Raw genomic sequence first — 22503 nt, forward strand, 5'->3', positions numbered from 1 at the left:
GTTTATATTTCTTTTCTGTGAATTTACATCCTACAGCTCTCTGCAGAACAATTTCAAGCTGACTATGCTTTATAAGGAGTAGGGTGTCTTTAGAAGAGATGAATGGTTGGCTCTGCCGTACAAACTGAAAAGTGTCAAACTTTCACACTCCCATTCCAGCTTTCCACGAACGTCAGGCAGAAAAAGACTCAGCGCTTTTTCCCACCCGACCCCAGGCAGGTGTGTGGACCCCGGGACGCGCTCACACCCTCACTGAGCCACGAGCACCGGTCACCGGGCCTGCCGACCGGACCGGACCGCGAGACCCCGGGCCAGGCAACTGCAGGGCCTTCGCCCTCGGCCTGACGAGAGAGCCGGTTCCCCCGGGAATCCCCGGCCGCCCGCCCTCCGGGCCGCGCACCTTCATAAACTCGTCCTTGTCGAAACACAGCGTGTCCGGCCCGGTGGGCAAGTTCATCCTGCGTCTCTCCATCCCGCCCGCGCGAGGTGAGGAGACGGGCGGGTGCGCAGCGGACGCGGCGACCCGGCCCCTCCACGCGCGGGCGCTCCGCTTCCGCCAACATGGCGATGTCAGGGCAGCCAATGGGCGAGCGGCGCTGGGCGGCTGCGCACCGCAGGCGCCAAGAGCGGCACGGCGGCGTGGCGGAGCGGTGCTCAACAGGCCGTGCTGCCCCCGGCGGCAGGGCGCGGCGCTGCAACCCCGCGCTTCACTGCTGGCAGCAGCCTGGAAGGGCCCGGAGTGGGGCGAGGTTCGTGCGCTCGCTGCTCCGGGGCTCTTCTGTGCTTGCGCATCCTCAAAGCGAGTATTTCTCTCGCCCAGGCCTCCTCTCCTCGGAGCGTGCATTGGGCGGAGGCGTACAAGGCATCCTCTGTCCGCTCTTATTCGAAGCCAGAGTGATTGTAAATGAACGTGTTCACCGTTACTTTCCTCGCACCCAGGAGGGGCACATGCATACTGTGGTCAGTGTGAGCTGCCCACCCTTCCAGGCCCAGTTCTGCTTCAAGATGGCTTTTCTCAGACGCTGCTTCACCGTGACTACCCCCTCACACGAGGATCATTTTTCCTTCAGCCCAAGGCTTCCGCAGCTCCCCTCCCGTGGCCCTCCATCTGCCAGGCTCCTCCCAGGCTGCTGCCATGCACCGGGCGCCCCCCGCCCCGGCCTTCCGAGGTTTCTCCTTGGAGATCTCACTAATACCTCGATTGCTCTCAGAAGGCGCAGGAAGGCGGTGCCCTGTGTAGTGAAAGTTACCCCAGGTAGGGGCCCGATCCTCTGACAATGTGGGCGTTTGTCGCGGAGGGCTGTTCCTCACTAGGTCATAAGGCCTGCTGGAGAGATACTCCTCGAGGTGTGTAATGGGACTGAAGATTTATGGAGAGGCCCGCATCCTGAATCCATGATGTGTGCGCTGGGATGTGAAGAAAGAAGCCTCGTTTTCTGTTTAATATTTAGTTTTATGAAAACTTACAGCCGTACACAGTATAGGGAACACGGGGACCCACCCAGATACTGACCACCTGGCCTCAACAGTGGCCAGCCTGTCTGCTACACTCTTCACTTAGGGTGCCACCTGTTGACCTTGGAGTATATGTTTGTCAGAACAAATTCCAAACATCACACTATTACCTGCTCCCTAGTACATTGTGAAAAAAAAAAAATCTTTACTAACTCGTAATGCCATTGTCACACCTAACAAAATAGTGCTGATAACCAATCTCTGCTGGCCCTGACAGGTATGGCCTCAGCACAAGGCCACTGTTGGTGAGTGGCAAGTTGCAAACACAGGCAGCCTGTGCCCAGCATCGAGGAAGGATGAAGAAAGATGTCTAGGGAGCCTGCCTCATTTCAGGGCTCCGGTGCTAAAGCTTGAATTCTTCCTTTCCTTTGTGTCATTTCCTTCTGATGAGGTCCCCAAGGCTTTAGCAAAATTAAACCCTAAACACGAAAAGCCTGATGTGCTAATCTTCATAGTGCTGGAGGGATTAGGTGGCATATGGGGACAAGGGTGCCTGCTGCTCATTCTCCTCCCAGGATTCGATAGGGAGGGTCAGAACTCCATCGAGTGTGCTGCCACTTGGAGCCACCAGGAAATTCCACGCTAGCTGAGCTCCCCAGAGAAGAAAAGGGTGAGAGAGAAAGATCAGTCCTGCCCAGGGAGCCTGGCCTCGTGTCCCACAGTGCTGATACACAAATTACCAAAACCATTTCTGCTGTATTCTCTAGTAAAGATAACAACTCCTCTAAGGTGGCCCAACAGCCCACATCCAGAGCCTACTGCATGCCAGTCATTGTCCTGACACCTGCCATGTCCTCATGACCCCACCTGAGGGTTGCACTGGGTCCAGGAGGTATCTTCTGCCAGTTCCCCATAATCTGATCAGGTATTTGTCTACTACTAGGTATTTGAGCCCCATCTAGTAATGACACCTATCTCAGTTTTTAGAGGAAGTGTAAATTAGAAGGTGGATATACAGTACCTAGCCAGAGGGAGAAACGATCAGCTGTATGCCGTAGTTGCCTTCCTCTTCTTGGATCTGCACCTTTCTGCATGAGGACTTTGACACATTTTCCACCTCATTAAGTCTCTCTTGTATTCCTTGCTCTCATCCCTTCTTGTCTTCCTTTCTTCACAAAGTATATACCCAACACCTCACTTGTAAGTAAATATTAACCCTCTTTGTCTTTGCATCTCTGGAAAATTCCTAGCTCCCTATTTTCAGTGGCATGCTGACAGATCCCATCTTTCTTCCCACTCTCCCCTATTTATAGGTCTCCCGTTTTGGCAGGTTTGCTACCGAACACTTAAAAACTTGCAAAGAGAAATATCATGCTCAGAAAATTCATGTGGGCATTTTCTCCAGTCATCATCATCCTGTGATCATTCTGATCCTCACCTGAATGGTTATACCAATGCAACCAAAGTTTCCAACAGAACTGGAGTGGACTGATTGCTACTGAAGGGCAAGAGGACTTCCATTTCTAAATGGACTGTGTACCTGCCCTGAAGGGTGTGTATGGCCTCACATCCCCATGGACCCAGCCTCTGTTCTGACTTGGACAGTTTATGACAATAGATCTAAGATCACTACATTACTTGTAACTAGTTAAGAGTATAATCCAGGAAATCAGACTCAAACAATTTTGAAAATATGCTTGGAGGTTTTACAAAATAGTGGCTGTATTTATAACTTTAAATAGCAAGGGGGCAGGAAATTATATCACCCTTTAGTCAGGAATTATGATCCACATCTCCCATATTGTGTTTCTACCCTGCTGTGTTCCACAGTGGATTTGAATTGGTTTGATTCCTGAATATTTTCCATTTCAATTAGAAGATATATTGATGTTAGGGGGGTCCTGCATTCTACTTCATCCTTCTTAATCAATTAGTAAATATCATGGTAGTATACTTACTACCAGACAGACTATGTCATTTGCACTGATATCTACAATTTTTCAGAGTTGCAAAATAGGTCAGACAAGAAAAGCCCAGAGTGCCTCACAGAATCCCATAACTGGAAAAATGTGCTAATCAATGTTTGTCTTTCCTTTGAGGACACATGTGACCTTTTGGGTTCATTTCAATGGCATAGTATTTTTTATACAGCTAAAAAGAAAACAATGTTACCCCTACCATTCTTATTCCTTGGATCTGTCATAAAATGTATGTAAGTACACTATTCATTCTCTGCACAGCAGACATATTGGTCTTTTAAAAACACCAAAGGAATATGGCTACCCGCTCCATCCATGGGATGACACATCCTTTACTGTCTTTTCATTGTCCTGGCTGTTTACAAACCAGGCCAGAATAAGATTTCAGGCCAGAATGAGATTTCAGGGTCTCCAATCCCTAGAAACATACTCACCTACGTAGCTCAGAAGTTGGGGTGTGCTTGAAAGAAAAGAAAAGCAGGCTTCGGGGCATGAAGGGTGTTATGGTTTATGTCTGTGTGTCCCCCAAGGTCTCTTGCGGCCATGGGACAGGTTTTAAAGTTTGATTATGGGTGTGAGAGCTACACCCGCCCTGGGGTGGATAGTTTGCATATGTAAGGGAGAGGAAGAGGCTGCTTGAGGCCATTCCGCCCTGGTGTGTGTTTGTTGCTTTGCTGTGTTCTGTCGCCATGAGCTATAGCTCTCTGCCATGTGCCACCCTGCCTTGTAATCTGCCAAGTACGGACTGAAACCTCCACAAACTGTAAGCGAAATAACCTTTCCTTCCTTAATTCTGGGTGTCAGATATTTTGTCCCAGCAATGAGAGAAAAGTAACCAAGACAAAGGGGAAGTATGGGGTGAGTATGTTTCTAGGGCTGAGTCAGCAGCCTCTTATTAGAGATGTTCCATCTCTACGTATCTGGAAAGTAGTAGGAGTTCCATAACTATTGAAGAAATTCTAGTTCCCTTGTGTCTATGTTTACCTTTATTCTATTCATTCTCTGCACAGCAGCCATATTGGTCTTTTAAAAACACCAAAAGAATACGGTTACCCGCTCCATCCACGGGATGACAAATCCTTTACTGTCTTTTCATTGTCCTGGCTGTTTACAAACCAGGCCAGAATAAGATTTCAGGCCAGAATGAGATTTCAGGGTCTCCAATCCCTGACAAATTAAAAAATGTTTCAATGCTAAATCCTAAAATAAGTGTACTAGAAGCCTTACAATGTCAGATTTTATCACATTCTCATGAATCTTCCTCTTGTGTATCTGTCCAAGCTTTTCCCACTGCCCATTCTTCCCTTCTGCTTTAGGCCCTCACTATCTCTGCCAGAATGACTACACAGCTTTCTGACGTGCCTCCCACCTCCAGCCATATGTCTTCTCTCCTCCCCACTTCAGTCATTCTCTCTGTGGACTCTGGAAGGATCACTTGAAAATGTGTGTCTTATTATGTACTTTTCTTACTTAAAACAGTTTCTGTTAAGGCTGTCCATGTTTCTTTAACAAAAGATCTTTTTAAGACCTTTTGGTAACAAGTGACATTGACCCAAAGTAAACCGATCCAAAGGAAACACACACAAACACAATAAATTCTGTTTTTGCAAGGGTCAGGTACCATTGGGTTTGTAACATCACAAGAAGAGCCAAAGAACTAGAATCTCGGGACCAAGAACTCAGGACACAAAGTCAGCACAAGTCTTTTTCTTTTGCTAGCCTTGTCTGTGTCTCCTTGTCTCTGTTTAGGTACTTTCCTGTTGGATCAGGGTCTCTTCCAGTGTGACGGAGAATACTTGTTGCCAGATCCAAAGTCAGAGCCTCCTGGACCAGCAGCTTGTGTAGAAGGAAAATGGGTGGTTCCCACCATATCTATACCGATGCTACGGAGACCTCTGGCTGGTCCTGTTTGAGTCCGCTGCACCAATCTTGGTTTCTATTGTGGTCCCCAGTCAGACTACAGGAATTACCTGGGAAGTAGTAGGCTGTGTCCAGCAGGGAGATGAGAGAACATGGGGGTCAGGCACAGGACCATGGTCATCATCTTTCTTTCACAGTGCTCTAAGCATGCTGTACGAGGTCATCCAGATCCAACTGTGCTAGTCCCTCAGTGCCTCCTTTATCCACTGTCTCTTGTATCTGTGCTCTGGTCACAGTGACTCTGTGGATCCTCAGGTGGTTTTGCTTCCACTCACCTCCAGATGCTCACACTTAACTGCTATCGGTGACTAACATACAGTTTACTGTGAGAAGATAACACCTTCCCTCACCCTTTAGGGGTCATCTCTACACTGCCTCCTCCAGAAAGTCTTATTTTGACAGATGAATTTCATTATTACACAGAACCACCTAACCAGCAGGTGAGGAGACAACTGCCCTATTATTGAGAAGATTATCTCTCCAAAAGGAACTCCTGAGGGGCACTAGGGCTGGTCAGGGACAGACAGAGAGCCTTAACCATAGTTTCCATGGGAGGGGAAGAGGGAGGGAGGGCAGGCAGGCTTGAGGTTCATTGGTGAGTAATTTCAGTGGGCTTTGGGCACAGGGGCTGTCCCCAGTTGATGGTACCAAGCCCTGGAGTGATTAGGGCAAAGGAACAGCAAGAGAGTCCTATAGAGGAGATGGTGGGGCATAGCTATGCAATAGCTGGTTTGCATCTGAAAGATGCCTCCCTTGGTGAGCCCTTTAGTCTCTCTAGGAATTAGCTAGCCTTGGAGGGACAGTCCTCAGGTCAATATGGCTCCTTATGTCAAAGTATAGATGCCTTAACTGAGAGGTGTAGATAGTATAATCTTCCCTGACAGTTTTTCAGCCTCTTCCCCTCAGCCAGGTTTTAGTCTCTGTCCCTAAAACTCTATACTGTCTGTGCACACATGTATAGCTGCCATAATACAGGACCAGCAGCACTGTCCCCACTAACGGCCCAGGAATTGCTGGCTTTCACATTTCTTCTAGAGAAGCGAGAGGGCTTGTAGCCATTTTCATTTATACTGAATGGATACGGGACCTTTGTACTCGTAGCTTGTGACGCTGTAGGTTTAGTTTCCACTTTAATATCTTATTACATGTCCATTCATTATTTTCTGTTGAAATAATGCCAAAAAGGGGGGCTTCAGATGTGTTATTTACTCAATTGTGTGAAGTTAAAGATCAACACCATGTTGACACGTGTAATCAATTCATTTTTGTGCAGGCCTAGGGCTGTGCCAGCCAGCACGAACTCAGGCAATGGTGTGAATATGTACTTGTTTGCTCAGACAGATGGGCAGGGCCCCAGGCTTCCTCTCTAGATCTTCTCTCAGATTCCCACACCCTATAGGACAGGACAAGAAGCCGCAAAACAGCAGGAGGGACTAGCACAGTGGAGTTAGTTTGAGGAATTCCTAGAAGACTTTTAGGAATGTAAGCATATTCTAGACATTCTCAATGGTGCATCTTTGAAGCAAATGTTTCCTACCACCTTCTCTTTAAATTAGGGAGATGTCAAGGCAAAACGTTATGAGTCAGTTTTTATTTGAAGTATTTATCTCTGCAATAAAAATTTTCTCAAGAAACAAAATACAAATGAGCACAACATAAAACAGATATAATTTGGATTCTGACTCAGATTGTCAAACATATCTCCTCATTTTACATTTTTTACTATCTTATAGTTCTTATTCATTGCCTGTAAAGTAAATTCTAAATAAATGCTTGGTTATAAGATAAATTTATTGTAATGAAATGTATTTTCTCAGTGTTGTGTGTCATGGATTTTGGTTAATTTTTTCTCATTTTTAGAAAGAGAATTTATATTTTAGAGCAGTGCTAGGTTTGCAGCAGAACTGAGGGACAGTTCTGATCCAACTGAACCTTCAAAAGCAATGGAAGATCCCACTGCAGCCTTGCAGGAGATCCACTGAGAGGCTCTCTAAGGCTCCATTCAAGATCAATACCAGTAGACTCATCTTGCAGAAGTCCAGCCCAGTTGCCCTGCACTTTCTCTGTTGGTTGATTCTCTGTCTTACTGGTAGCAGAGATCAAGTGCTCTTCTTGGTGGGTGGCTACATAATTGTTTTAGTTCTGTTGCTAAATGTAGTTATTTCCCTCATTTCTGTAGCCCCCTTTGATGTGTGTTCTGCAGCCACATCCCTAATGACTATGATTAGTGCCCCCGCCATCTCTGTGCAGGCATGGCTGGCTTAACATCCCTAAACTGGGAATGTGTCTCCATTTCCTGTTCCATATATTTAGCTGTTTCTCTTGACACTCCAGGGACCAAGTTAACAGGAGAGTTCTTTCATCGCTTCATTCAAAAGTCTCCATTTCATGTCCTAGAAGCTGAAAACAGGCGGGGAGGAAGACAGAGGGCACAGACTGCAGAAACACTGGGTAGCAGTAGCCATCCTCCCACGCCACCCACCAGTACAGGAACTAACACAGATGCTATGTTTTGACTGTGTTCCCCCAGTGCATGTGCTAGAAGATTTGTGCCCAGTGCAACAGTGCTGGAGAGGGGGTTAGGTCATGGGGCTCTGCCTCATAAGTGGGCTAATTGTGGAGAGTTCTGATAAAAGGACAAGTTTGACTCCTATTGTCTCTCTCTCCCTCCCAGCCTCACTCCTCTGCCTTCCACAATGGGAGATGCAGGAGGAAGCCTCTTGCCAGATGAAGTATTTCTATCTTGTACTTCCTTATGTACAGAACTGAGAAATAAATCTCTGTTCATTATAAATTACCTAGTCTGTGATGTTCTATTATGGCAGCAGAAAGATGGGAGACATACTGAGACAGATAAATGACAGGCCCTCAGCCACAACAGTCAGAGCCTGGTCTTGGGAGGAGAGGTTGCCCTCAGTGTCCTGAATGAATCTTAGGCTTTTTTCCTACAGAGGCTTCAGAGCGTTTTATAGACATTGTCCTACACTACTCCTTGTCTCTCCTGACATAGTTATTACCCAGCCTAGAAAAACTGAAGAACATCAATCTCATGTATTCCAGAAGCCAGGGAGAAACCAATGAATCATCCCTTGTTCCAGGTGCTGACTGAGGCAAACAAAAGATGCCAGTTGAGTTTAAATGATCTGTCAGGGGTTTAGGGTTAGGTGAGTCAACCCAGCTTTGACATAAAACCAAAGCAAGACTCCTTCCTCCCTGCCCCTGAACTGAAATGTGGAGCCCTGCAACAGTCCCCTGCTTGCCCTCTACCTACCCCAGGTAGATTTTCTTCTGTAAGTTTTACAGTTTTTGCTTTGTTCCATTTCCAGGGCGTGTTTGGATGTGGCATGAGGTAAAGGTGATGTCTCCTTCCTGCAGGTGCCTCCAGTGATAGATATGCTGCTCCCTGGCCCCACATGGAGGGAGCCAGCTGCCATCTCCTGACATGCTCCTGTCATGGCCCAGGGCTGCATGTCTTCTGGGCAGACATGTGACAAATGATTCAAAGAACTGAAAGAAAATCCCTAATCAGTTATAACTGCACTTCATGTATTTTATCCCCTTTGTTTTTAAATTGCCTTCTGCAGATCAAATGACTTTACTTAGACAAATTAAAAAATGGTGAGATAACAAAGTAAACCACTTACAAGAGTTTTGTTAAGTATTTTTTTTTTAATTTCAAACTCTCTTTGCAGGCAAAACTCCTATTTTTGTGGATGAAAATCAACCAGGCCTATTCTAGACAGGGAAAAAAAATGACTGCAATTTCAAGAACAATAGAAAGGAACCCTCAAGCAAAGCAAGCAATTAAACAGGTAGAAAAAATAGGAAGCCAACAGCAAGTAAATAATATGACAATGATAAGCCAACACATATCAGTTATAACCATAAATGTAAATGGCCTCAATTCACCAGTCAAAACAAACAGACTGGCAGAGTGGATTAAGAAACAAAATCCAACGATATGCTATATACAGGAAACACATTTTGATCAAAAGGAAATCCATAGACTGAAAGTCAAATGATGGAAAACAATTCTTCATGCAACAGGAACCCAGAAAAAAGCAGGTGTAGCTATTATGTTTGCAGACGATGTAAACTTCAAATCGAGAACAATCAAAAGAGATAAAGAAGGTCACTACATACTTGCTAGGGGAAAACTGCAAGAAGAAGAGATAACAATCATCAACTTGTATGCACTAAATATCAGAGCACCAGACTATATAAGACAAATCTTAACAGACATGAAAACCCAAATAATTAATAACACTATTGTAAAAGGGGACCTCAATACCCCTTTGACAGAAAGAGATAGGTCAACTAGGCAAAAAGTCAGCAAAGAAATAACAGAGCTGAGCCAAATCTGCAAACAAATGGACTTAGTAGATGTATACAGAGTGTTTCACCCCAAAACATCACAATACACATTTTTCTCAACTACACATGAGACTTTCTCTAAAATAGACCACATTCTAACCCACAGAGCATACCTAACTAAATGCAAAAGAAATGAAATTACCCCATGCATATTATCTGACCACAGTGCAATGAAATTGGAAATTAATGACAAAAGGAACTGCAAAAACTCCATAAACACTTAGGAATTAAATAACAACCTCCTGAACAACTAATGGGTCACAGAAGAAATTAAAAAATACCTACAAACAAATGAAAATGTAGGTACAACTTACTGGAATCTGTGGGATGCAATGAAAGCAGTCCTCAGAGGGAAATTTATAGTGGTGAACTCACACGTAAGGAAAACAGAAAGAGAACAAATAAATAGCCTAATGCTGCACCTCAAACTTTTAGAAAAAGAAGAACAAGTCAAGCCCTAAGCCCAAAGAAGGGAGGAGATTATAAAGAGCAGGGCAGAAATTAATGCAATTGAGACAAAGAAAACCCTCCAAAAAATAAATGACTCAAAGAGTTGGTTTTTGAAAGAATAAAGAAAATTGATAAACCCCTAGCCAACCTTATCAAAAAAAGAAAGGAGCTGGGTGTGGTGGCGCATGCCTGTAATTCCAGCACTCGGGAGGCTGAGGCAGGAGGATCGTTGCAAGTTCGAGACCAGCCTGGGCTACAAAGTGAGCTCAAGGCCAGCCTGAACTGCATAGCGAAACCCTGTCTCAAATAGACAAAAAAAAAAAAAAAAAAAAGTACTTCAAAAAAAGAAAGGAAAAAACTCATATTCCTGCAATAAGGAATGAAAAGGCTGAAATCACTACAGATCCTACAGAAAGTCAAGAAATCATTAATACTTACTTTGAAAATCTTTACTCCAATAGGATAGAAAACTCAGAAGAAACAGACAGATTCCTAGATATGTATGAATTACCAAAGTTGAATCAAGAAGGTATAAAAATCCTGAACAACCCAATATCAATTAATGAGATTGAAAATGTGATTAAAAACTTACCAACAAAGAAAAACCCAGGCCCTGATGGATTCACAGTAGAATTTTACAAGAAATTCAGAGAAGATTTAATACCAACCCTCCTCAAGCTCTTCAATGAAATTGAAAAGGAAGCAATTCTCCTTAAGTCATTTCTGGAGGCAAGTATTATACTGATACCAAAAGCAGAGAAAGATCCAACCAAGAAAGAGAACTACAAACCAATCTCCCTAATGAATATAGATACAAAGATACTCAGTAAAATACTAGCAAATAGAATGCAGGAAATCATCAAGAAAATCATACACCACGACCAAGTCGAATTCATTCCAGGAACGCAGGAATGGTTCAATATTTGGAAATCAATAAATGTTATACAACATATCAATGGACCCAAAGACAAAAACCATGTAATCGGGGCTGGGGATTTAGCTCAGCGGCAAAAGCGCCTGCCTGGCAAGCGCAAGGTCGTGAGTTCGGTTACCGGTACCGGAGAAAACCCAAAAAAAAAAAAAAACACCATGTAATCATCTCAATAGATGTAGAAAAAAAAAAAAAAAAAAACCATGTAATCATCTCAATAGATGTAGAAAAAGCTTTCAACAAAGTCAAGAGGCAGGAGGATCATTCATGATAAAAGGATGCATTCATGATAAAAACCTTACAGAAAATAGGAATAGATGGTTGTTACCTCTATCTGATCAAAGCTATCTATGACAAACCAACAGCCAACATCATACTAAATGGACAAAAACTGAAAACTTTTACTTTAAAATCAGGAACAAGACAAGGATGTCCACTGTCACCACTCTTACGCAATTAGTTCTGGAAGCATTAGACAGAGCAATTAGACAAGACAGAGAAATAAAAGGAATAAGGATAGGAAAGGAAGAAGTACAATTATCACCATTTGCAGATGACATGATACTTTACATGGAAGACCCCCAAAACTCCAGAAGAAGACTCCTTGAATTAATCAACAACTTCAGCAGTGTAGCTGGATACAAAGTCAACACCCAAAAATCAATAGCATTCCAATACTTAAACAACAAACAAACTCAGAGAGAAACTAAGGAAACCATACTTTTCACAATAACATCCAAGAAATTGAAATATTTAGGAATTGATCTAACCACAGAAGTAAAAGATCTCTTCAGTAAAAACTACAGTACTCTGAAAAAAGAGATCAAAGAGAGTTTCAATAAATGGAAAAACATTCCTTGCTCCTGGGTAGGAAGAACCAACATTGTGAAAATGGCCATACTACCAAAATTGTTGTACAGATTCATTGCAATTTCCATTAAACTACCATTAGCATATGTCACAGATCTAGAGAAAACATTCCTTAAATTCATCTGGAACCAGAAGAGACCCAGAATAGCCAAAGCAATCCTGGGCAACAAAGAAAAGTCAGGCGGAATCACAATCCCTTCCCTGAAATTATACTACAAAGCTACCGTCATAAAATCAACCTTGTACTGGCTAAAAAATAGACCAGAGGATCAATGGAATAGACTTGGAAGAAACAGACACAACCACAAACACACTCAGCCACCTAATCTTTGACAAAGAGGCCAAACAAACTCACTGGAAGAATGATAGCCTCTTTAATAAATGGTGCTGGAAAAATTGGCTTAATACCTGCCAAAGACTGAAAATAGACCCAAGTCTATCACCATGCACCAAACTCAAGTCAAAATGTATTACAGATCTCAATATTAAACCAGAAACACTAAATCTATTGGAAGAGAAAGTAGATAAAAATCTTGAAGACATAGGGGTAGGCAGAGAGTTCATGAACAAAAACCAAACCACATGGGAAATATTTCAAAGAATCAACAACTGGGATCTCATCCTACTGAAAGGTTTCTGCACATCTAAAGAAATCACCAGCAGAGTACAAAGAAAGCCCACAAATTGGGAAAAATTTTAGCTGACTATCCCTTGGACAAAGGTCTTCTATGTAGAACATATAAAGAATTTTAAAACACTAGCCCCCACAAATTCAAAGATACAATCCAAAAATGGGCATCTGAGATGAACACACAGTTCTCAGATAAAGAAATACAAATGGAAAATAAATACATGAGAAAATGTTCAACATCATTAGTCATTCAAGAAATGCAAATTAAAACAACACGGAGATTTCATCTCACCCCAGTAAGAATGGCTAGCATTAAGAAATCAATCAATAACAAATGTCGGCGAGACTGTGGAGAAATAGCAACTCTTCTCCTCTGTTGGTGGAAATGCAGACTGGTGAAACCACTGTGGAAATCAGTTTGGAGATTCCTCAGCAAACTAGGTCTAGAGGTCCCATTCAACCCATCTATTCCCCTTCTGAGTATTTTCCCAGACAATCTGAAAACATCATATCACACGGATATATGTGCACCTATGTTTATAGCAGCGCAATTTGTAATTGCTAAATTGTGGAAGCAACCCAAATGCCCATCCACTGAAGAATGGATAAAAAAATTGTGGTACTTTTATATAATGGAATACTACTCAGCTATAAAGAAAGATAAACTCGAGGCTTTTACAGGTAAATGGTCACAACTACAGACCATACTCATAAGTGAAATAAACCAGATCTCCATGTATAAGCAACGTATTGTCTCACTAGTGTAAGCACCTGAAAGAGTGAATAAAAATTAGGAGGTATGACAGACGTTGTGAAATGAAAGAAAAATTCTCAAAAGTAAAGAGCAACTGGGGTGAGGGAAAAGAGAAAAGAAAGAAAGAAGGGGAAATTATGTATGTATGTATATACAGGATAGCTAACATAGTTGTACTACTGACTTCTATCACTTTACTGAAAGGAACAGTTAATGATTACTTGTCTGATCAATCTTGCATGTCTCTATTTGTTTTTCTGAGAAACCACTTTGAAGATATCAATACGTAATAGAGCAATCATTGTTAATTTCCTACCACTTTGTAACTCTGTATTGCTTGTATTGTTCTTATGCTATTTTGTAAATGGATGTCTGTTTGTTCATATGGTTTTCTTCTTTTATTTTTAAACTAAATTAAAAAAAAAGAAAGTCAACCAGGCCCCTCTGTCTACACCCCATGGAGCCATGGGGTACATGGAAGTTGTGCCCAAATCTCAGAACTCGGATACCACAGAGAACAGAACAATCATGAACATGATGAACAGCTGGAGGCTGAGCTGCTCTATCATTAGCTGCATCTTTGACATAACTGTTGTCACGCATGTTTGCAGAAAGCTGTGCATTTTGGATGGTCACATCAGTAGGTCAGAAAACTTTACTTGAGGAACACAGGTTTCTTATTGGTCACTGTTTTGGTGAGAGTCAGACATTTTTTATTTTTATTTTTTAAAATTAATTTTATTGGGACATTATAGATATACATAATGATAACATTCATCATAGGGAATTTATACCTGTGCATGGTATACCTTGATTCTTCTCTTTCCCCTTTCCCACCTCTCCTTTCAACCCCTCTTCCCCTCCTTATTTACAAAAGCTTTGTTTCCATTTTTGTTTCTATTTTCTTCCTTCCTTTTCCTCTTCCCCCTCCCTCGTTCCCCTTCCCATTTAAACATTTTGTTCCTCTTTAACAATATCTATTATACATTTTGGTCCTTATTCACACTTTTGGTTTCAGAAATTTTGTTTAAAAAAGCAGACATCTAGAGGCAGACTGCAACATGTATGGTGCACACAGAGCATGTATGTGGTATGTGCACATGAAAACACACACAGAAGAACGCTAAACTGTTACTACAAGATAGCACCAACTCTTCCTTTTACCTCTGACAGCCAGAGGGTGCAGTCACACTGACAGCCTGCACAACCCTCCCTTCTCCTGCCCCGAGGGTGGCCCAGGGTCACAAGCTCCAGCTGTCTTCCCGCCACCTCTATGGTTGCACCAATGGCTTCCCTCAGCACCATACTCATTCCTGCAGCCCTAATAGGATCCACTGCAGGTGCTGGTGCCTCTCTGAGGAGCTGTGCAGGGCCACACCTGACAGGGCAAAGTTTGGGAAGGGATGGGGCTGATATCCCCAAAATTCTCAAATGCCAATAGGCCATGATGGATGCTCCCCCCTCCCCAGCACCATAGATTCCTCTGAAGCTGCCACAGTCACAATTTCAGCCATGTTAGTTCTCTGGAAATGAGGGGGCTGTAAATCAAGCAGCCACTTCACCTTCATTTGGGCTGAGCTTCTCCCACAACAGCTGAAGTATCCTAGAGTAGGCCCATAGCCACTCTTGGAGAATCTAGTTTGGCCAAAACAGGCTTCAGACACCAGCCTGTCCCAGATGACTCAGTCCTGCAGTCTCTCGTGATGATTCAGCCCTATAATCTCTAGATGACCCTGCCGCTACTATGAAAATCCTCAAATATGACTGCAAAATGCAGGAAACTGCCTATGCATGGCCTGCCCCTCCTCTCTACAACCAGTGCCCCCTCAAACTCTGTTGGTCAGTAGAAGAGGATCCCCTCTTGTGCAATGCCTCCTTGTGTTCAGCATAGGTTCCAGTAAATCATCACTTTGGTGATTCTATAAACCTACTCAGGATTCCTATCTTGGATAGTTGGGCAAAGCAAGACGCATTAAAAGAGTTGGTAACATGAGGGGCTGCCAACTCTGAAGAGCTCAGAAAGCAGTGGAACAGCAATGAATTAAGAGTGATGGAGACCCCCCAACATCAGTGGAGATGGGATTTGACCTGTGGAGACCTGTGGTCACCAATAAAAGAGCCCTAGAGAGGCAGCAGAAGCTACTAAAAGAGCTGCAGAAAGTTGCTGTGAGCTGCTGAGAGCTGTAAGACTAAGGGCTGGGAGCCACAAACATTAAGCTAGCCGTACTTTGTAATTTGTGATTTCTATCCAAATTGAGCGAAAGAACACCAAACCATTGGTAACAACTGCAAGGATAGAACCGCAAGTATCATGTGAATGGATCAAAGAAGGTGCAGTAACATAGGGAAGAGAGATGCAGTGCTTTAGAGTATCAGGGAAAGCCCCACTTAGGTCTGATGTGGTTGTTTACATTGCAAAGAAGGTGCTTCAGAAGGATTGTGCAGGAGTGAGAAAAGAAGAATTGAGCAGTGGGTGGTGGACAGCAATCAATGGTCCATGTACCACAAGCAGCTGTGGCCAGGCAAGTAAACAGGAGCCAGGAAGCTGCTTTAAAGCCTCAATGTTTCCCTGAAGACAGCACAATTATAAGACACACTTCTAAATGAGAATTGTACCAATTAAATTGTGACCCACCATTTGTTATAAGATGCATTATAATTTCAGAGATGCTAGAGTGTGAGGGTAAAAGTGTGCCCCAGAGTGGCAGCCAGCCACAGAGCTCCCTGAATCCTTGTATTAAACACCTGTATAATGCTCTCCACACTCTATGACCAAAAGGTAGGTCAGAAATGAGGCCACTTCAAGTCTAAGACTACTTTTTAAAGCCCCTCCCCCCCTCTCTCTTAATACTGGCTGTTAGCACACCCTGAAGACAGGCTCTGCATCCACCAGCCTGCAAAGAGCTGAGACTTTTCAATAGTACATCAGTGAACCTGGATGTGGACTGTCCAGTCTCATATGCCCGCAGTGCCAGCTGACTATTTGATGGTACTTTGTAGGACAATTTGAGAGAGAACCACACAGCTCAACTGCTTCCAGATACCTGGCCCTCAGAAACTGTGAGCTAAAAATTAAATATTTATTCCTTTAAGCTGCTAACTTTTGGAATAATTTTTATACAGCCACAGATAACTGATACACATGGGATCAATGAACACTACCAGTAACAAATCTATACCAGCTAAGTATTAATCTAGGGCTCAAGAACACAGAAATCCACCAAAGTTGCTGCCTCCTCCCAAGGCCAGTTAGACCTCCCAGTGCTTCAGAGTCAGAGCAGATATTAGGAAGAGGTCATCAATGAGACTCGGGTGGCAGATGACATGACTATGAATGGGAATGGTTTACAGGAGACAAACCGAGGTGTACCAAGCCAAGATGCAGCAATAGCTGAGCCCTGTCTGCCTTTGCTGGGAACATTTCCTCTTGCAGATACAGAAGCCAGCTGGCTATCTGCCCACCTCAGAGTCAGAGATGGGTCTGACCTTTCCACACTAAGTGCCTTTTCTCACCTCACTCTTTTGAGGTTGAAGTCATCTGAGTTGCTGCTTGGGCAGCATGCTGAGACCAGGGCTAAGGGGCAATGGGCCCAGATTCCTGCACAGGTCTGCAGAAAAGGTTTGATTCCTGTCTCTACTTCCCAGCTAGCCTAGTGGCACCTGTTTACCTCTCTGCCCTCCTTAAAGGAAGGGTCCCTTGCCTAGAAGGGGCTGTCTACATGGTGAGACTTGGTACACAGCTTTTTGGAAAGGAGACTCTTTGGCCTGGTGCCAGCTTATTTTTCCTAGATGAAAATCATTTTCATAGCTAGGCTTAAGAGAAAGAAATTCTTGCTCAATTTAGTTCACTTTCTTTATAATTAGAAAGTTGACAGGTAAGTGTTTTGTCTTTTTATTTTTTATTTTTTTTTATAAAATAAAGTTTATTGAAAAACAACTGTGCTTCCACTTCATTGTGACCGTCAAAAACAAAACACATTGTTTACAAGAATATTAAAATATGAAATAGTGATCAATCTCACCACAAAATTTATGACTTATATACAGAAATCTAGAAAACATGACGCTCTGTCTTTTTATAAGGTAATTTTAGATTACCTTATAAAAATTAGATTTCAGAAAGTCCTTATAAATTTAGATTTTAGAAAGTAAAAGGATCCATAATATTTACTCAGGATTTTTTTGTGTATATTCTTGTGCTGCTTAGACACTGGCAGACATTGTTCACTTTCACTAGGACACGTTACAATCCTAAGGGGAAAAGGTTTTTCTCTCATTTTGACTCAGTAACCCATTCCCTCTTCCTGAGCCATTTGTCTCATCTCCCAAAAGTCGCATTCTTGACTTGTAGCAGGTCATACCACCTGAGAAGGGAGGAAAGTCACTTTGTGCTTTAATGACATAATATGATTGAGAGGCCTGTTTACAAGATTAATAGCACAGCATAATTTACCAACCTGTGCATTTTATTAAACATCATTTTCTTCTCTTTATGTTTCACAAAAACAAGTCCTGCAGGGTTCTCTTCTTGGCACTATGGCAATCTAATTACCCAAATCATTCTTCCTGCTGAAAATAACTAAAGAGATTGAAAATCAAAGCTCTCTTAACAGCCTCAATGAACTGACAAGAGACCAAGAAATACACACGGAAACCCCAAGGGCAGTGATCTCGAGAAGCCAACAGGAAGCTCTTGGTTTGAGGCATTGGACAAACAAAAATCTGAGCCGTGGTTTTCTCAGCCTCTGGGAATGCTAGGGATGAGGTGTGGGACAGCCATATCCTGACACACTTCCGCAGAGTCAGTGCCTTGAGTAATCTCACCTGTAAACTTACTGTGGCCACAAAACACAGCCAGATCTCCAAGCACCACAGCCCAGCACAGTGAGGAAAATGGCCGAGCTCCTTGGCACAGAGCAGAGGGAAAAGTCCACCTACAGCCATACTTCACACGGATCTACAGCGCAGATCCCCTGCCTCAGAGAGCAGCAGGGTGAGCACCTATCTTCAAGGACACTGGAACGGACTAGTGGTTGGTCTCCTAGGCAACCAGCAAAAAGAAAATAAAAATCCCCCCCCCCCCGCTCCAAAAAAACCCCCAGTAATCCTCCAAGAAGGAATCTGCCTTCATTTCAGACAACAGAGGATTTCCTGGCCAACAGGTACCTCACAGGAAGACACAAGAAAGTTCAAAGAAGTGAAGTGTTATGAGTGAGAACTCCAGAAATAAGAGAAAAGAAAATGACCTGCAAAGAGCTTCCATACAGAGCTATAGGCATAGAGTTAAACTTCTTTATGTTAAAACAAAATAGACAAACTTTAGTGACCAAGAAGATTGGGAAAAGAATGAAGTTGAATGCCTAGAAATAAATATAATGATTGAAATAAAAATCTGTATAGATGGATTTAATGCACCATAAGACATGATTAAAGAGAGAGTACAGCTTCCAACTTATACAAAAGACCTCGTAGAATAAAGGAAGTTTGCCAGGCTTGGGGGTGCATATTTGTAATCCCAGCTCTTGGGTGGCTGACTCAGGATTATAGTAAGTTCAAGGCCTGGCCTGGGCTATGTAGTGAGCTCAAGGCCAGTCTCAAATACATAGTGAGATTCTGCCTCGAAAAACAAAACAAATGAATGAAAGAAAGAAAGAAGAAGTGATAGAATATTTGAAAGTAAAGTAATGGAGCAAGAAATGTAGAGTAAAAAAGTCTGACACACACACACACACACACACACACACACACACACACACCCCTCCAGGTCAGAGTCCCTTTGCTTCCACCCCAAAGTAGTCAGTGTGCCAGGCTTTTACTCCTGGCTGCCACTTCATCTAAAAACAGGTGAGAACTGCCAGACAATAGGTGGATTCTCAAGAAGAAAAGTGTGCAGCTGTTCACAAGTCCTGGCCCTTCCCGTTTTTGATTTTGGGAAGGAGGCAGCCTCTGCTGACATTGTCTGGACCTTGAACACAAGCCTGCTTGTTTAGTCATCTGCAGTGGGTTTGGCTTCTGCTGTGAGGGCAGCTGCTCAAATAATATTATGCCCAGGACTCATTATGTAATGATTTTTAGCTACCCATGATGATGTTGGTCAGGAGAACAGAATGCACCACTTCTGGTGGATGGATGAGGTTGTAAAAGGCCTTAGCATGAGGTCAGGGTTAGGCTGGAGAAAGCTGAAAGTCTGGTGTAGTTGGTTTCTGTCTTATCCCAGGATGACTTCTGCCAGCTTCTGGGAGGAGGGCTGAAGGCACAACAGAGCCGTAGGGTAGGATGGAGAGTTGATTGTGATCATCGTGGCAGAAGTTCTCCCCTGTTCTTCATTTGATCTATAAATGTTACCTTTGAAACCATTGGTATCAACGTCCTTAGTAGCTAAGCTGTGAATTTACCTTCCTAACCCCTACCTTCGGCCTCCTAGGATAAGACAGTTCTTGGGAGATTTAAAATCTGATACACCAGGAGCTCCAACCAGCTTGACAGCTCTGGGTGAGTAACTTCTGTTCTGTCCACTCCAACCCTCACCTCCACACATCTCAGCCTTCAAAATAAGGCATGGGACAACTGGTGTCTAAGAACACAGACACACTGGTGATTGTGATGCTGCATCTGAAAAACCTTAGAATTTATGAGGGTCACCAAACATGCTTGAATGTTAATTTCCCATTAAAATTAGTCTCCATTGTGAGTTTCTTAAAGAGACTTAGAAATTAAAGTCTAGGAAGAATATTAATGTAAGGTTGACTTTTAAATCATAGAACACTTAAGAATACACCTAAATCTTTTTTTCCTTCTTCTCTAACTGCTATGGTTTGGATGAGGTTTGCCCCTCAAAGATTCATGTGTTGAAAACCTGGCCTCCAGTCTGGTGGTGTTGAGCTGGGCCCAGTGGAAGGTGATCAGGTCACAGGAGCTGTCCTAGGAAAGGATTAATGCCAGGCCTGCAGAGTGGATTGTTGTAAACGAGTGAGCCTGGCCTCTGAATCTCTCTGGCTTCCTGCCTCGCCATGTGACCTCTCCTCTCACATTCCCACCATGATGCCATCTGCCATGTTGTGGTCCAGCCAAGGGCCTCTCACCACAGCCAAACAGATACACCCAGAAAAGTCCTCCCACTCATTTGAAATGCCATGAGCTGCCATGGCTTCCTAAGTTTCGAAGGTCATATAGGTCAGAAGTGGATAGAGTCGTGATTAAAGAATTAGATGTGTGACCCTGAGGGAACAGATGACAGCAAAGTGATTGCTATGACACGAAGTACTAAATGAAAAATCATAGCACTGTGATGTATATGCACCCATGTTTATAACAGTGCAGTTTGTCGTAGCTAAATCTTGGAAACAACCCAAATGTTTATCAACAGAGGAATGGATAAAAAAGATGTGGTATTTTTATACAGTGGAGTATTATTCAGTATAAAGAAAGATAAACTTGAGGCTTTTATAGGTAAACGGATACAACTAGAGATCATATTTATAAGTGAAATAAACCAGGCTCACATGTGTAAACATCATATTGTCTCACTAGTGTAAAAACCTGAAAGAGTAAATAAAATCAAAAGGTACAATAGATATAGTGAAAGGGAAAGAAGCTGCTCAAAAGGAAAGAACAACTGGAATGGAGGAAAGAGAAAAGAAAGAAGGGAAAAAATACGTATATACACAAAATAGCTAAGATAATTGTACTACTAATTTCTATTAGTTCATTGAAAGGAACTGTTAGTGCTTGTATTGTTTGATCAATTTTGCATGCCTGTATCTGGTAATCTGAGCAAATACTTTAAAGATAACAATATGCAATATAATAACCATTGCTTTTTTTTTTATATACTGGGAATTAAACTCAGGACTTTGTGCTTACCAGGCAGGTGCTGAATAACCATTGTTAATTTCCTATCATTTTGTTTTGAAATTCTGTACCATTTTTATTTTATTTTTTTCTCTAGACAAAACCACGAGGTACTGTCACATCCCTTCATCTATAGACTCAGTGACCTCAACAGCATTTGCCTGCTCTTATGGGTCAAGTCTAGAGCATTTGTAATTCTGTGAAAGTGCAGTGTCCAAACCTCTGTGTGTCCTTGGGTAGAAGGCATGCTCTAAACAGTGTCATTACACAGGTAAATTGTGTAATTTACACAGTATTTATGTGCAAATTACACAGTATTTATGTGCAAATGACTCAGGTGGGCAGCTTTGTAATGAAAAGCACCACTGTGCACACTGCACCTGGGGGTGGGAGCTGAAGCTGCAGGGTCTTAGCAGGACAGAAAGGGGGCATTTCCCCGCAAGCCTGCTGTGCACCCTGGCACCCAGAGCCTGGCGTGCTCACCTAGGTGCCTCTTTGTTCCCCTGCACAAATGTCAACATTCAGGAATTGTAGTGAATTGTAAAGTTTGAATCCAAATACTGTAATCTTAGTTTGCAGTCTTATTAATAATTAAATCTGTGAGTCATTAGGAGGCTCTTTTGTGAAAAGCATGGCCTGTCATAAACATTTCCTACTGTTTTGACATCAGCTGTATTATTTTCCTAAAGATTAGTGAGTCTGACCAAGAACGATTTCAGGTGCAATCCCTTCACTCATGCTCACATTCTTATGAGTAAAGAGAGATAAGTGGAACTGCTCTTGAGCACAAAATTGCACCAAGGAAAAGGGGCATTGGGTGATGTGTACAGCGATGCAGGCAGGAAGGGGCTGACACAAGAACTACAGCTTTGGATGCTTAAACTTTGTTGCACAGAACAAACAGAGCAAATAGGGTGAATCTAAGCCACAACATGGCCAAATCTGACTGTGACAGAGATCTGCAAGATGTTGTTTAGGTGAGCCCTGGGTACAGGTACTTGTCCTACTCAAAAGCTGGGTAAACCATGATGCAGGGCTGTACCATTCACCTAGAAATCACCAGGCTGGAGGTAGAAGCTGTGGCAAGTATTGAGGAAGGAGATTATAAAAACAGTGTTTTAATGGGTGCATTCTGCAGGATACCTAACTCATTAGAGGAAATGGGAAAGTTCTAGTGCAAATATGTTGTACCCAATGATTCTTTTTTTTTAGCTGAAATTTCAAGATCCACAAAGGTCAGAGAAATTTTTCATAACTCAATTGGCAGGAAAACTTGACTGCCCCAAAT

The 22503-nt window shown here is 42.9% G+C and overlaps 1 protein-coding gene across 1 annotated transcript in view; it reads right to left on the bottom strand.

Moving 5' to 3' along the window:
- Cog2 (component of oligomeric golgi complex 2) overlaps positions 1-568 on the bottom strand; it is a 43125-nt gene extending 42557 nt beyond the window's left edge. The window contains exon 1 of the mRNA XM_005404991.1: positions 401-568. Coding sequence (XP_005405048.1) covers positions 401-472 — 72 coding nt within the window. The 5' untranslated portion in view covers positions 473-568. The remainder of the gene's footprint in view (positions 1-400) is intronic.
- Between the last annotated feature and the right edge of the window lie 21935 nt (positions 569-22503).

The sequence above is a fragment of the Chinchilla lanigera genome, unplaced genomic scaffold (assembly GCF_000276665.1).
Source record: "Chinchilla lanigera isolate Chin_1 unplaced genomic scaffold, ChiLan1.0 scaffold00091, whole genome shotgun sequence".
Classification (NCBI taxonomy): Eukaryota; Metazoa; Chordata; class Mammalia; order Rodentia; family Chinchillidae; genus Chinchilla; species Chinchilla lanigera.